Raw genomic sequence first — 17,294 nt, 5'->3', positions numbered from 1 at the left:
ACTATCCATGTTGAGAACATCCATGTTTAGAATGATCCATGTTTAGAACATCCATGTTTAGAATGATCCATGTATAGAACATCCATGTTTAGAATGATCCATGTATAGAACTATCCATGTTGAGAACATCCATGTTTAGAATGATCCATAGAACTATCCATGTTGAGAACATCCATGTTTAGAATGATCCATGTATAGAACATCCATGTTTAGAACGATCCATGTTTAGAACATCCATGTTTAGAATTATCCATGTATAGAACATCCATGTTTAGAACATCCATGTTTAGAATTATCCATGTTTAGAAGTTTATATCAAAAGTGATGAAAAATGCAAACACACAGTTTAGTGAGTGTATGTGTCTCATAGACTTAGATAGATATCACATCATTGTATCTGTCCCATTATGATGGGCAGGGCCATTGAGGCCACTTCCATTTTGAAGTAGTCCGTTTTATTCTACGACTACTTCTATGAGTCGGTAAACAAACTGAAAAGGTGCGTACTGCCACCGGGAGATTGTTGTTTAAACACGTACAAACAATTTGACATTTAGCAGATGCTCTTACCCAGAGCGACTTACAGGAGCAATTAGGGTTAAGTGTCTTGCTCAAGGGCATATCGACAGATTTTTCACCTAGTCGGCTCAGGGATTTGAACCAGTGACCTTCTGGTTACTGGCTCAATGCTCTTAACTGCTAGGCTACCTGCCACCCCCTATCTGGTCAAAGATTTGCCCCCTGCAGTTATGGAATGTTTGCTCACAAATAAAATGAATTGGCTGATCCCTCCTGGCGACCTTCCTTAACCCATAGGAAGTCCCAACCAGTTGACAACTTCAAAATGGTGAAAGTCCTCCATAGTGCTGCCCATGTTAAAATGAGCTTTTGGGCAATAGAGTCCTCTATCTATCTCTATGGTATGCCTGTAGTGGATAAAGTGAAGGAGTCATCCTTTCTGCCTTTCGGTCCTTGCTCCTCCCCCTGGCCTGTGAGTAAGGCAGTAGAGCCTTCAGCAGTGTAAGGAAAACCAGACATCACACTCATAGACAAGGCACTGTTACTACTACACACACTCCCACACAGCACAGCATCCACACGGCTGTGATACTACACTCTCTGGCCTGTCCACTGAACTGACAACCTGAACACTCTACGACTCCATTGGACGATCGCTGAAATGGACTGAAACAGAGAGGATCCAAGTGGAAAAAGATGGTTCGTTGGTGGACTTTTTGACTTTGCGTTCAGTTCCGGGTTAAATCGCATCGAAGAGAAGTTGCCTTGACTATTTTTTTCAATCTTTTTCTTCACTGTTTCTAAGGCGGCTCTCACACCCATATAGAGTTAGATTTTTCGACTATCCTCCTCTCTGCGCCTCAGGAGTCTGTTCAAGTCTCTGCCTCTCAGGGGGTTGTGTTTTTCAGGGTCCATCTCCTGCCACCCTCCATGATGCTGACAGAGCCGTATGGGATGATGGGGTCCATGGGTTCCGAGGTGCGAGACCTGAGCTCTCTCTTACCCCCGGTGCCCTCCGTACCCTCCCTACCAGTGAGCAGCGGGGGCTGTGGCCTGCCCGTTGGGGGTGCCCCTCAGTGGGCACCTTACCTGGACCTCCACCCTGGCTCTCCCTACGGTTCCCTGCCCTCCCACCACTCCCTCATCAAGCAGGAGCCTGGCTGGGGCTCCACAGACCCTCTGGAGGACCCTCACTGTGGCCTGGGGGCCTTCACGTTGCACTTCTCTGGCCAGTTCACTGGGACAAGCCCCTGTCGGGTTGGGGCCTTCGGTGAGCCAGCTCCAAGCCAGTCCAGGGTGTTTCCTAACGGAGCCTACCTCCCAGGCTGCGTGGACAGCCCGCCGACCCACAGGAACCAGGGTAAGGTTGCTCTCTGCTCCCCTCTCTCCTCCTCTATAGCCACCTCATTGACCATCTCTGGGCTCACTCTATCCTCTGCAGCATCTCTTGAATTCAGCTCAAGCTAAGCTGTCTACTCCTCACCACTTAAGGCCAAAGTTATTTTACATCTGCATTGCTTGCTGTTTGGGGTTTTCAGCTGGGTTTCTGTATAAGCACTTTATGACAATTGCTGATGTGAAAAGGGCGTTATAAATACATTTGATTGATTGATTGTTAGGCCATCAGCGTTGCACCTACACTGTCTGATGTCAGTGACGGTGTGTGTTTGTGAATTTCTCATGTGGCCATGCCGTACTTCCTGGGTCATTGTGTGTATGTGTTGGACTGTGTCTATTTGCATTGGGTGTAATTGTCCAGAGTTGATGTTTGGGCCTTGTCCACAGTGTTGTGTCTGAACAGGATGTTTTGTACTAGACAGGGTCGTTCTGCCCTGTACAGGGAAGAGAGCTGTCAGTTTTCCCATCGCCGTCCCGACTCACGGAGTTAATGCTGGAGCGGCAGGGTAGCCTAGTGGTTAGAGCGTTGGACTAGTAACCGGAAGTGTTGCAAGTTCAAACCCCCCGAGCTGACAAGGTACAAATCTGTCGTTCTGCCCCTGAACAGGAAGTTAACCCACTGTTCCTAGGTCATCATTGAAAATAAGAATTTGTTCTTAACTGACTTGCCTGGTTAAATAAAAGTTTAAAAAATACAAATATGGCCTAGAGGTCTCCCTCAGCCTGTGTTCAACATTTTCACTTTTATTCTCAAAGAACATAGTGCTTCAAAATAATGAAACATAATAATACAAAAATCAGTGTTTAAAAAAATGACCTAATTTAAATACAGCTATAAATGTATTGTTGATTGTAATATCCAAGTTAAAGGGGCAATTAGCGGTTGAAACAATAACAACGTGTTTTCCCCATCCCTGTTTTGGTTAAAGGCTGAGGGATTGGGCTGGAGAAATGTAACCTCTCTCAAATACATAGACAGAGCTATGGATGCAAGAACTGGCCAGCCATGATATACAAATGATAGTTTTAACCATGATGTGAGGCTATATACTGTAGTGTTTATTTACATTTACTTTATTTATTATTATATGTTGGGTTCTGATGGGGTAGGACAGTTGAACTAAGCTCATGAGACATTTATAAATTATATTATTGAAGAATCAATGTGTACATCATTTATAAATCCCAAAATGGATGTAGCAACTGCAGATTTCCCCTTTATCCCCCCCAGTATTTTGTAAAACTTACAAATGAATATTGTTTTGATGCTGTAGTTCAGAACAGTATTTTGTAAAACTTATAAATTAATATTGTTTTGATGCTGTAGTTCTGGACAGTATTTTGTAAAACTTATAAATGAATATTGTTTTGATGCTGTAGTTCTGGACAGTATTTTGTAAAACTTATAAATGAATATTGTTTTGATGCTGTAGTTCTGGACAGTATTTTGTAAAACTTATAAATGAATATTGTTTTGATGCTGTAGTTCTGGACAGTATTTTGTAAAACTTATAAATGAATATTGTTTTGATGCTGTAGTTCTGGACAGTATTTTGTAAAACTTATAAATTAATATTGTTTTGATGCTGTAGTTCTGGACAGTATTTTGTAAAACTTATAAATGAATATTGTTTTGATGCTGTAGTTCTGGACAGTATTTTGTAAAACGTACAAATGAATATTGTTTTGATGCTGTAGTTCTGGACAGTATTTTGTAAAACCGTCTTCTTTTTTATTCAGCTAATTTCAAACCATCAGCTATTTATGTTAATTTGATAATTTCTCATCATTCTGCATTTACTTTTTTTGTTTGTAAAAAAATCACAATATCTTTTTTTAAATGACATAAACAGGAACATTGTTACATCATAGTAATCCCTGACATAATGAACGGAATCTATTTCTACCTCGCTATCACAAAATAATGTTGTCAACGACGGACACATATTCTACCTCATAGATGTGGTGGCTGGTACAACATTATTATAGCTATGATAATAAGCATGATAAACTTGTATATCACAAAATCTATTTATAATACAAAATGTTGTTTAATTAAGCAATTAGGCCCGAGTTGGTGTGGTATATGGCCAATATACCACGGTACAGGAGTGTTCTTATGCACGACGCAACGCGGAGTGCTAGGACACAGCCCTTAGCCGTGGTACGTTGTCCATATATCACAAACCCCAGAGATGCCTAATTGCTATTTTAAACTGGTTACCAACATAATTAGAACAATAAAAATGTATGTTTTGGATATACGGTCTGATATACCACGGCTTTCAGCCAATCAGCATCCAGGGCTCGAACCCCCAATTTCATAATACAATTTTATGTTCACTTTTCCCTAATTAATTGTTCAACTCAAATTCAAATTCATAATGGGCCGAATCCGTAGCTGAGATGAGGGAGTAAATACAGTATTGACGTGCATATGAAAGACAGACCTACCATGCACACTAATCTCAAATTAGGATTCAGTCCATTAAGGAGAAATTCATATGATGTCATATTTTCCCAGTTTTGCTACATTATCAGTTTCCCCTCATTCAAAACAATGTAATCATATCTTCCCAGTTTAGCTACATTATCAGTTTCCCCTCATTCAAAACAATGTAATCATATCTTCCCAGTTTAGCTACATGATCAGTTTCCCCTCATTCAAAACAATGTAATCATATCTTACCAGTTTAGCTACATTATCAGTGTTTCCCCTCATTCAAAACAATGTAATCTTATTTTCCCAGTTTAGCTACATTATCAGTGTTTCCCCTCAGTCAAAACAATGTAATCATATTTTCCCAGTTTAGCTACATTATCAGTGTTTCCCCTCAGTCAAAACAATGTAATCATGTTTTTTTTACAAACTAAAATACTAATGCAGTATGATGACAAATGATCAAATAAAAACATTCCTATCATAATGTTTCCTGATTTAAATGAACCTGTTTCCTGATTTAAATTAACAACATTTTCCTGTATAATTTTCCTAGTTGTACAGTTTCTTACTGTGTCTAGTTACAGTCATGTTACTGTTTATTCGGTCCCCCCTTAAACAAAGTAGACCTTATAAAGGCTTTATATACTATACATAAAGGCTTCATAAGCACTACACAAATACTTTATAAGTGTATGTCATACTCTATAGAAGGTGTATAAAGGGTGACAAAACCATTGTAGGTTGAATTGCCAAATGTGACAAAACGCACTATGTATGTTCATACACCATTTACAGAGCATGAGATAAGCTTAAAGATGATTAGTGAAGCATTTCTGTAGTGTTTATGAAGCCTTTATGTATGCTCTATGAAGCCTTTATGTATGCTCTATGAAGCCTTTATGTATGCTCTATGAATCCTTCAAAAGTAGTTTAAAGAGGTGTGAAGATGTTGACTAGTAAAGCTAACAGTATAGTAACCATACAGGTCGTGGGAAAAGGACATTACCTTGGACCGTCACTGTCTGTGCCATAGAAATTGATAACACACGTGCGCACAGCACGCACTAATGCACGCATCGCACACACGCGTGTTCATCCATGCATGCACGCACACACACAAGCACGCACGCACGCACACACACACACACACACACACACGTGAAAACACACGCCTGATTCTTAGGATTTCTGGAATGTTGTAACATTTGATGTTATGTGTTCTATGTGTGATAATGTTTGAGTGTTTTCATGTAGTTTCCTCAAAAACACCTCACATTCAAACACACTTTTTACAGACTAACCCTTAGCCTTACTTTATTATTGTCACGCCCTGACCATAGAGAGCCTTGTTATTCTCTATTTCGGTTAGGTCGGGGTGTTCCTATCTAGGTTGTTTATTTCTATGTTGGCCTGGTAGGGTTCCCAATCAGAGGCAGTTGTTTATCGTTGTCTCTGATTGGGGATCATATTTGGCAGCCATTTCCCCACCGTGTTTTGTGGGATCTTGTTTTTGTGTTGTTGCCTGTCAGCACTCCAGAACGTCACTTTTCGGTTATTCTTTGTTGTTTTGTTGTGCGGTTCACTTATCATAAAAGATGTGGTACCCATATCACGCTGCACTTTGGTCTGAGTATTCTTACGACTATCGTGACAATTATCCAGACCTGGAGAGCACTTTTCCTTCCAACGGAGAAACCTATCCTGAGCCCAAATTGCAATGATCCGCTCCGAAACAGGCTTTTCTACATCAAAATTACATATTGGGTCAAGATGTTTACTCCAAGATTTACACAAAGCCTAAAATAATATCTAGGGTCTATATTGCTCTCCAATTTCCAAATCCCATATTGTTCATTATTTTCATTTAAAAACAAATGTTGAAATGAGACAAGCGCTGACTTACGGGTTTCTTTTATTTATTAGTCCCAATAGTATTTGGGGTCTTGTTCCCATATAGCAATGATAGAGACTCATGTGAGGTTAAGGACAGAGCCTGTGTGATCGGTAGGGAGTGAGGGCTCAGAACAGAGCCCTGTGAGAGGCTCATAGGACAGTTTAGCCTGTGTGATCAAGATCTGACCCCAGAAGATAAGTCAGGGGAATGTTTAACTGATATTTATCTGAATTTATATTTCATTTCTCTGTTTCCTGTGTGCTATTATTGAGACTTTATCAAATTTGACAACAGCAATAAACATGATATTTTGTCAACAACGATAGAGTCTATTTTCAGTATTGTTTCATACTTCCATTAGTCATATAGGGTTTAGCCTGTGTGATCGGTAATGTGAGGCTCATAGGGTTTAGCCTGTGTGATCGGTAATGTGAGGCTCAGAGGGTTTAGCCTGTGTGATCGGTAATGTGAGGCTCATAGGGTTTAGCCTGTGTGATTGGTAATGTGAGGCTCAGAGGGTTTAGCCTGTGTGATTGGTAATGTGAGGCTCATAGGGGTTAGCCTGTGTGATCGGTAATGTGAGGCTCATAGGGGTTAGCCTGTGTGATTGGTCATGTGAGGCTCATAGGGGTTAGCCTGTGTGATTGGTAATGTGAGGCTCATATAGGGTTTAGCCTGTGTGATTGGTAATGTGAGGCTCATATAGGGTTTAGCCTGTGTGATTGGTTATGTGAGGCTCATATAGGGTTTAGTCTGTGTGATTGGTAATGTGAGGCTCATATAGGGTTTAGCCTGTGTGATTGGTTATGTGAGGCTCATATAGGGTTTAGCCTGTGTGATTGGTAATGTGAGGCTCATATAGGGTTTAGCCTGTGTGATTGGTTATGTGAGGCTCATATAGGGTTTAGCCTGTGTGATTGGTAATGTGAGGCTCAGACCCACTGAGCACTGAGAGTTTGTTGATTCTGTGGAAAGTAGTTTTTGATGAAGTGGTCTGAGGGTCAGTGTGGGACTTTAAGGGCTCCAGTGATTTAGAGACGTGTAGGTGAGTCAGTCTCCTCAGGAACTGTCCAACACTCCCCTTGACTCCTGTCCTGCTAATGTCATGTGTGGGTGAGTGTGTGCGTGTGTGTATGTGAGTGCATGCGCAAGTGTGTGTGTGTGATTATGTGCATGTTTGTGTGTGTGTGCGTGTGTGTGTGTGTGAGTGTGTGTGCTTGTGCGTTTGTGTGTATGAGCAAGTGCACACCACTTGGTCCTTAGATTTACTGACCTTCATATTCTCTGGATGCCAACTTTCCTCTCCAGCTTTACTGAAACCGTGAATGAAAACCTTCCAGGGAGACGGAGTTCAGTGGTGTCATAAACTTACTACAGTGATGTTGCTATGAGGATTCAGACATCAGTCCGGCTCCCGGAGACTCACAGTTTCCTCCAAAATGTTGCCATGATGGTGAAACTGAGAAAGTATTGTCTTTATAATGTGTCTTTTCTCTGTAGGTTATGGGACAGTAGGTCTGGACGGGGCTCCCAGCTATGGTCACACTCCGTCTCACCACTCCCCTCAGTTCTCCTGTCATTCCTTCAAACACGAGGACATCCTGTCCCCTCCAACTACCATGGGTAACATTCACTGTCCTTAACACTTCCTGTCCACCTGTGTGTATGATAGTGTGTGTGTGTTTTAGTGTTTGTGTGTGTGTGTGTGCAGCATGTGAAAGTTAACCTCACAAACAATGAAGACTCTGAGGTCTCAGCAAGGTTAGTAAGGAAGCCACCCAGAGGTTGCAGGGCTATAAATGACTATCAACCATTCTCTCTCCCTGTCTCCCCTCAACCTCTCTGTTTTTAACACCACCTCTCACTATGCTCTTATTCAAAGCTGTGTATGTTTTCTTTTCATTTTGGTCAAATGAATATACTGGCTCTGGAGATGATAAGGAAACAGCTTTATGAGAGACTTGGTGGAATGTTGACCGCCACCAGGGGACCAATCCATAACTGAGCCAGAGAAGGAGCTATGAAGGTCCTTTAAAAGGAGATGGATTGGTTTACCAACTCTGGGAGGACTGCTGTTTTGATCATTGTTTAGAGGAAACGTGTTTTTATTGGTGTTTGTGTGGGAGTGCGTCCGTCCGTCTGTGTGTGTGTGTGTGTGTGTGTCTGTGTTTGGGGATGACAGATCTTTTCTCTGTGACTCCTGTGGATATAGCAGCAGAGATAGTTAGCTGGTAAACAGACCAATCTGGTGTTATATTGAGCATGTGGTTTCATCGTGCTGTAACTACTGTCCAACAGGTCTTTATACTAATTCATTGGTTTGTTTGTCTGGTTCATTTACTGTATGCTATGCAGGTGACCAGCAGTACCCTGCCCCTCCCCCCATGTTTGGTTGCCACCCCCCCTCAGAGAACTGTCCAACCAGCCAGGCTCTACTGCTGAGGAACTATAACAGGTACCTTTCTGTTCACAAACCTCCTCATCACCTTGGATCCCCTTAGCTTGAGATCCATACTCCTGACTCTCATACCATTACACTGTACATGTTTGTGCTACCGTTGCTAGGATACCAGGGTTCATTTTGACTACATAGTTATTTAGGATCTGACTCCAGTGATGATCACAGATAGATACTCATTGTACTGTATTTATATTTCAACCAGGAAGTCCTATAGAGATAATATATATATATATATATATATATATATATATATATATATATATATATATTCAATGGCCTTTGATGAGCTCATCAAATGTCAGTCTGTCTTTGAGAGGGAGGAGGACCTTATGACCAATGGAAGGAAGTGAGATCACCAGGGTAGAAAAGAAGTGAGATCACCAGGGTATGAAGGAGGTGTACGTCTGAGACTGTACACAGAGCTAAATCAAATCAAATCAAATGTTATTTGTCACATGCGCCGAATACAACAGGTGTAGTAGACCTTACAGTGAAATGCTGCCTAACAAGCCCTTTAAATATCCTTGCGCCACTACCGCAATTGTTAACAGTGAGCCGAATTAGATAAGACCGAGCATTAAACTCCACAGCATCCCCATGTTGTCGAGTATCTTGTGAATTTAATCATCTTTGATTCTTGGTTGAACCGAAAGAGGGGCACCGCTTACCTCCGGTCTCCGCCAGATCATTCCGGAAGAGCTCTCTCCTGAAATTTTTTCCAAGACGACAGCTAATGATATCTACATCGCCTACGGATGATTTTTATCGCTTATTAACGTTTACTAATACCTAAAGTAGCATTACAAACGTATTTCGAAGTGTTTTGTGAAAGTTTATCGTCTACTTTTTGAATTTTAAAAAATGACGTTACGTTGTGAAATCGCTGTTTTTTTTCGTTTATCACACAGTCTACATATAACGATATCTTGGCTTTATATGGCCCGATTTAATCGAAATAAAGACCCAATAGTGTTTATGGGACATCTAGGAGTGCCAACAAAGAAGATGGTGAAAGGTAATGACTGTTTTCTATTTTATTGTGCGGTTTGTGTAACGCCGAAATGCTAATTATTTTGTTTACGTCCCCTGCTGTGCTTTTCTGTTGTAGTGTATTGGTGCATGCTATCAGATAATAGCTTCTCATGCTGTCACAGAAAAGCATTTTAAAAATCTGACTTGTTGCCTGGATTCACAACGAGTGTAGCTTTAATTTGATACCCTACATGTGTATTTTAATGAACTTTTGAGTTTTAACTAATACTATTAGCATTTAGCGTAGCGCATTTGCATTTCCAGAGCTCTAGTTGGGACGCAAGCGTCCCAGGTAGAGGTAAGAGGTTTTAACCAACAATGCAGTTTTAAGAAAGTACCTAAAAAAATAGATAAGAATAACAAATTATTAAATTATTAATAACAAATTAGCAGCAGTAAATAACAATAGCGGGGCTTTATACAGTCAATGTGGAGGCTATATACAGGGGGTATCGGTACAGAGTCAATGTGGAGGCTATATACAGGGGGTATCGGTACAGAGTCAATGTGGAGGCTATATACAGGGGGTATCGGTACAGAGTCAATGTGGAGGCTATATACAGGGGGTACCGGTACAGAGTCAATGTGGAGGTTATATACAGGGGTACCGGTACAGAGTCAATGTGGAGACTATATACAGGGGTACGGTACAGAGTCAATGTGGAGGCTATATACAGGGGTACCGGTACAGAGTCAATGTGGAGGCTATATACAGGGGGTATCGGTACAGAGTCAATGTGGAGGCTATATACAGGGGGTACCGGTACAGAGTCAATGTGGAGGCTATATACAGGGGGTACGGTACAGAGTCAATGTGGAGGCTATATACAGGGGTACCGGTACAGAGTCAATGTGGAGGCTATATACAGGGGGTACCGGTACAGAGTCAATGTGGAGGCTATATACAGGGGTACCGGTACAGAGTCAATGTGGAGGCTATATACAGGGGTATCGGTACAGAGTCAATGTGGAGGCTATATACAGGGGGTACCGGTACAGAGTCAATGTGGAGGCTATATACAGGGGGTATCGGTACAGAGTCAATGTGGAGGCTATATACAGGGGGTACCGGTACAGAGTCAATGTGGAGGCTATATACAGGGGTACCGGTACAGAGTCAATGTGGAGGCTATATACAGGGGTACCGGTACAGAGTCAATGTGGAGGCTATATACAGGGGGTACCGGTACAGAGTCAATGTGGAGGCTATAAACAGGGGGTACCGGTACAGAGTCAATGTGGAGGCTATATACAGGGGGTACCGGTACAGAGTCAATGTGGAGGCTATATACAGGGGGTACCGGTACAGAGTCAATGTGGAGGCTATATACAGGGGGTACCGGTACAGAGTCAATGTGGAGGCTATATACAGGGGGTACCGGTACAGAGTCAATGTGGAGGCTATAAACAGGGGTACGGTACAGAGTCAATGTGGAGGTTATATACAGGGGGTACCGGTACAGAGTCAATGTGGAGGCTATATACAGGGGGTACCGGTACAGAGTCAATGTGGAGGCTATATACAGGGGGTACCGGTACAGAGTCAATGTGGAGGCTATATACAGGGGTAACTGTACAGAGTCAATGTGGAGGCTATATACAGGGGGTACCGGTACAGAGTCAATGTGGAGGCTATAGGGGTAACTGTACAGAGTCAATGTGGAGGCTATATACAGGGTGTTACGGTACAGAGTCAATGTGGAGGCTATATACAGGGGTAACTGTACAGAGTCAATGTGGAGGCTATATACAGGGGGTACCGGTACAGAGTCAATATGGAGGCTATATACAGGGGTAACTGTACAGAGTCAATGTGGAGGCTATATACAGGGGGTACCGGTACAGAGTCAATGTGGAGGCTATATACAGGGGGTACCGGTACAGAGTCAATGTGGAGGCTATATACAGGGGGTACCGGTACAGAGTCAATGTGGAGGCTATATACAGGGGGTACCGGTACAGAGTCAATGTGGAGGCTATAAACAGGGGTACCGGTACAGAGTCAATGTGGAGGCTATATACAGGGGTAACTGTACAGAGTCAATGTGGAGGCTATATACAGGGGGTACCGGTACAGAGTCAATGTGGAGGCTATATACAGGGGTAACTGTACAGAGTCAATGTGGAGGCTATATACAGGGGGTACCGGTACAGAGTCAATGTGGAGGCTATATACAGGGGGTACCGGTACAGAGTCAATGTGGAGGCTATATACAGGGGTAACTGTACAGAGTCAATGTGGAGGCTATATACAGGGGGTACCGGTACAGAGTCAATGTGGAGGTTATATACAGGGGTACGGTACAGAGTCAATGTGGAGGCTATATACAGGGGTACCGGTACAGAGTCAATATGGAGGCTATATACAGGGGTAACTGTACAGAGTCAATGTGGAGGCTATATACAGGGGTACCGGTACAGAGTCAATGTGGAGGCTATATACAGGGGGTACCGGTACAGAGTCAATGTGGAGGTTATATACAGGGGTACCGGTACAGAGTCAATGTGGAGGTTATATACAGGGGTACCGGTACAGAGTCAATGTGGAGGCTATATACATTTAACATTTTTACATTCAATGTGGAGGCTATAGCAGACGCATTTCTTATCCAGAGCGAGGCTATTACAAATTGGTGCATTCACCTTATGACATCCAGTGGAACAGCCACTTTACAATAGTGCATCTAAATCTTTTAAGGGGGGGTGAGAAGGATTACTTTATCCTATCCTAGGTATTCCTTAAAGAGGTGGGGTTTCAGGTGTCTCCGGAAGGTGATGATTGACTCCGCTGTCCTGGCGTCGTGAGGGAGTTTGTTCCACCATTGGGGGGTAACTGTACAGAGTCAACTGTACAGAGTCAATGTGGAGGCTATGTGGAGGCTATATACAGGGGTAACTGTACAGAGTCAATGTGGAGACTATATACAGGGGGTACCGGTACAGAGTCAATGTGGAGGCTATATACAGGGGGTACCGGTACAGAGTCAATGTGGAGGCTATATACAGGGGGTACCGGTACAGAGTCAATGTGGAGGCTATATACAGGGGGTACCGGTACAGAGTCAATGTGGAGGCTATATACAGGGGTAACTGTACAGAGTCATAGAAGGAATGTGAGAGGAAGGAAATGGAGAGGAAAAACAACAGGTAAAATGTGGGAGTGTAGGAGAGGAGAGGAGAGGAGAGGAGAGGAGAGGAGAGGAGAGGAGAGGAGAGGAGAGGAGAGGAGAGGAGAGAGGGAGAGGAGGAGATAGGTGAAGTGGTGGGTGGAAGGGGAGGAGAGGGAGAGGAGAGGAAGGGGAGAGGGAGAGGAAGAGAGGGAGAGGAGGAGAGGGAGAGGAGGAGAGAGGTGAAGTGGTGGGTGGATGGGGTGGAGAGGGAGAGGAGAGGGAGAGGAGGAGAGGGAGACGAGAGGAAGAGGAGAGGGAGGAGAGTGAGAGGAGAGGAAGAGGTGAAGTGGTGGGTGGAAGGGGAGGAGAGGGGACTCACATGTCAGTCCATTTGTTTTTCTGTAACATGGGGGGATTTCTTTAACCCAAAACAGCTCAGCAGGCAAACTAAGCCAGGATTCTTCAAATGCTGACCTCAGTTTGTTTTTGGAGAGGGGGAACAGAAGGAACTCAAACTACAGGAACAGGTTCTGATAAGAGAGGAAGAGAAGAGTCCCTTCTCCCTTTATAGCCAGGACTTTCGTCTCCTATCCCAGAGCTAGGAACCATCAGATCAACCCCCCCACACTAACACACCCACACACTTATCATCAGCCTGCTTCCCAACAGTGCTGCCTCATACAGTACAACTGACCCTGGTATGTCACACAGGTCATTTATGTTTTCTGTACACCAGTGGAGGCTGGTGAGGGGAGGACGACTCATAGCAATGGCTGGAATGGAAACATTCATTCCATTCCATCATGTCCATTACTATCAGCCTTCCTCCCCTCACTAGCCTCCACTGATGTACAGGATATTGTACACTGTCCTCCACCTCCACCTCCTCCACCTCTTCCACCTCCACCTCTTCTTCCACCTCCTCCACCTCCTCCGCCTCCTCCTCCTCCTCCTCCTCTTCCTCCTCCTCCTCCTCCTCCACCTCTTCCTCCACCTCCTCCTCCTCCTCCGCCGTCTCTTCCTCCTCCCTCACCTCTTCCTCCACCTCCTCCTCCACCTCCTCCTCCTCTTCTGCTGTCTCCTCCTCCTCCTCCACCTCCACCTCCGCCTCTCCTCCTCCTCCTCCACCTCCACCTCCTCCTCTGCCATCTCCTCCTCCTCCACCTCCTCCTCCTCCACCTCCACCTCCACCTCCTCCTCCTCCACCTCCTCCTCCTCCTCCTCCACATCCTCCTCCAACTCCACCTCCTCCTCCGCCTCCTGCAGTAATGATACTGTGAGGACAGAGTGATGTCATGCACTGGTTCACCATGTACTAGGCACGGTCACACTCACCCTCAATGCCTGTGGGTGTGTATCGTCTCTCTCTCTCTCTCTCTCTCTCTCTCTCTCTCTCTCTCTCTGTGTGTGTGTGTGTGTGTGTGTGTTGTAGCCAGTGTAATCATCTGCCAATGTGACTAATGGCTTCACAGCCCAGGGTTTCTAATGAGCTCTTTGAGGACTGGATGTGCTCATGAAGGAAGTATGTGGGGTTTCCCAAACTGTCATGTCTTCATTATCCAGAAACAAGGGAGGGAGGGAGGGATGGAGGGAGGGGTTTTCTGACCGTAAAAGCAAATTGTCCAGCCATTACGCACCCCCTCTGTCTCTTCTCTGTTCAACTGATTTCAGTCAGTCAAATCATATCAGTATAGCTTGTGTTGATGTCTCGTGGACAGACTAAGTAAACCACATTATGCAAGATTTTAGTTCTGCGTTAACCGAGATAAAGCTTTTGTTAGCTTCAATGGTGTATACAGTAAATAATGTGGAGCTGTAATCTTTCTGTCTGTGTGTTTTCCTCAGTGATAACCTGTAATCTTTCTGTCTGTGTGTGTTTTCCTCAGTTATAACCTGTAATCTTTCTGTCTGTGTGTGTTTTCCTCAGTTATAACCTGCAATCTTTCTGTCTGTGTGTTTTCCTCAGTGATAACTTGTAATCTTTCTGTCTGTGTGTGTTTTCCTCAGTGATAACCTGCAATATTTCTGTCTGTGTTTTCCTCAGTGATAACTTGTAATCTTTCTGTCTGTGTGTGTTTTCCTCAGTGATAACGTGTAATCTTTCTGTCTGTGTGTGTTTTCCTCAGTGATAACATGTGATCTTTCTGTGTGTTTTCCTCAGTGATAACCTGTCATCTTTCTGTCTGTGTGTGTTTTCCTCAGTGATAACCTGTAATCTTTCTGTCTGTGTGTGTTTTCTACAGTGATAACCTGTGATCTTTCTGTGTGTGTTTTCCTCAGTGATAACCTGTAATATTTCTGTGTGTGTGTGTGTGTGTTTCTCAGTGATAACCTGCAATCTTTCTATCTGTGTGTTTCCCTCAGTGATCACCTGTAATCTTTCTGTCTGTGTGTGTTTTCCTCAGTGATAACCTGTAATCTTTCTGTGTGTGTGTGTTTTCCATAGTCATAACCTGTAATCTTTATGTCTGTGTGGGTTTTCCTCAGTGATCACCTGTAATCTTTCTGTCTGTGTGTGTTTTCCTCAGTTATAACCTGCAATCTTTCTGTCTGTGTGTGTTTTCCTCAGTGATAATCTGTGATCTTTCTGTGTGTTTTCCTCAGTGATAACCTGTCATCTTTCTGTCTGTGTGTGTTTTCCTCAGTGATAACCTGTAATCTTTCTGTCTGTGTGTGTTTTCCTCAGTGATAACCTGTGATCTTTCTGTGTGTTTTCCTCAGGGAAACCTGTAATCTTTCTGTCTGTGTGTGTTTTCCTCAGCGATAACCTGTAATCTTTCTTTCTGGGTGTGTTTTCCTCAGTGATAACCTGTAATCATTCTGTCTGTGTGGGTTTTCGTCAGTGATAACCTGTAATCTTTCTGTGTGTTTCCCTCGGTGATAACCTGTAATCTTTCTGTCTGTTTGTGTTTTCTTCAGGGATAATCTGTGATCTTTCTGTGTGTGTTTTCTTCAGTGATAACGTGTAATCTTTCTGTCTTTGTGTGTTTTCCTCAGTGATAACCTGTAATCTTTCTGTCTGTGTGTGTTTTTCTCAGTAATAACGTGTAATCTTTCTGTCTGTGTGTGTTTTCCTCAGTGGTAACCTGTAATCTTTCTGTCTGTGTGTTTTCCTCAGTGATAACCTGTAATCTTTCTGTGTGTGTGTGTTTTCTTCAGGGATTATCTGTAATCTTTCTGTGTGTGTTTTCTTCAGTGATAACCTGTAATCTTTCTGTGTGTTTTCCTCGGTGATAACCTGTAATCTTTCTGTCTGTGTGTGTTTTTCTCAGTGATAACGTGTAATCTTTCTGTCTGTGTGTGTTTTCCTCAGTGATAACCTGTAATCTTTCTGTCTGTGTGTTTTCCTCAGTGATAACCTGTAATCTTTCTGTGTGTGTGTGTGTGTGTGTGTGTGTTTTTCCCAGTGATAACCTGCAATCTTTCTATCTGTGTGTTTTCCTCAGTGATAACCTGTAGTCTTTCTGTCTGTGTGTGTTTTCCTCAGCGATAACCTGTAATCTTTCTTTCTGGGTGTGTTTTCCTCAGTGATAACCTGTAATCATTCTGTCTGTGTGGGTTTTCGTCAGTGATAATCTGTAATCTTTCTGTGTGTGTTTTCTTCAGTGATAACGTGTAATCTTTCTGTCTTTGTGTGTTTTCCTCAGTGATAACCTGTAATCTTTCTGTCTGTGTGTGTTTTTCTCAGTGATAACGTGTAATCTTTCTGTCTGTGTGTGTTTTCCTCAGTGGTAACCTGTAATCTTTCTGTCTGTGTGTTTTCCTCAGTGATAACCTGTAATCTTTCTGTGTGTGTGTTTTCTTCAGGGATAATCTGTAATCTTTCTGTGTGTGTTTTCGTCAGTGATAACCTGTAATCTTTCTGTGTGTTTTCCTCAGTGATAACCTGTAATCTTCCTGTCTGTGTGTGTTTTTCTCAGTGATAACCTGTAATCTTTCTGTCTGTGTGTTTTCCTCAGTGATAACCTGTAATCTTTCTCTGTGTGTGTGTGTGTGTGTGTGTGTGTGTGTGTGTGTGTGTGTGTGTTTTTCCCAGTGATAACCTGCAATCTTTCTATCTGTGTGTTTTCCTCAGTGATAACCTGTAGTCTTTCTGTCTGTGTGTGTTTTCCTCAGTGATAACCTGTGATCTTTCTGTGTGTTTTCCTCAGGGAAACCTGTAATCATTCTGTCTGTGTGTGTTTTCTTCAGTGATAACCTGTAATCTTTCTGTCTTTGTGTGTTTTCCTCAGTGATAACCTGTAATCTTTCTGTCTGTGTGTGTTTTTCTCAGTGATAACGTGTAATCTTTCTGTCTGTGTGTGTTTTCCTCAGTGGTAACCTGTAATCTTTCTGTCTGTGTGTTTTCCTCAGTGATAACCTGTAATCTTTCTCTGTGTGTGTTTTCTTCAGGGATAATCTGTAATCTTTCTGTGTGTTTTCGTCAGTGATAACCTG

At 43.0% G+C, this 17,294-nt stretch overlaps 1 protein-coding gene across 2 annotated transcripts in view; it reads left to right on the top strand.

Moving 5' to 3' along the window:
* The first annotated feature begins 1,016 nt into the window (after nt 1–1,016).
* Nucleotides 1,017–17,294, top strand: part of wt1b (WT1 transcription factor b) — a 21,416-nt gene continuing 5,138 nt past the window's right edge. Inside the window, exons 1-3 of one of the 2 annotated variants that reach the window (XM_065012279.1) lie at nt 1,017–1,879; nt 7,755–7,877; nt 8,610–8,709. In XM_065012279.1, coding sequence (XP_064868351.1) covers nt 1,450–1,879; nt 7,755–7,877; nt 8,610–8,709 — 653 coding nt within the window. In that variant the 5' untranslated portion in view covers nt 1,017–1,449. The remainder of the gene's footprint in view (nt 1,880–7,754; nt 7,878–8,609; nt 8,710–17,294) is intronic. The other variant, XM_065012278.1, reaches the window with a different exon arrangement.

This window comes from Oncorhynchus nerka, linkage group LG27 (genome assembly GCF_034236695.1).
Source record: "Oncorhynchus nerka isolate Pitt River linkage group LG27, Oner_Uvic_2.0, whole genome shotgun sequence".
In the NCBI taxonomy this organism is placed as follows: Eukaryota; Metazoa; Chordata; class Actinopteri; order Salmoniformes; family Salmonidae; genus Oncorhynchus; species Oncorhynchus nerka.
This window is presented reverse-complemented; position numbering and strand designations above follow the sequence as displayed.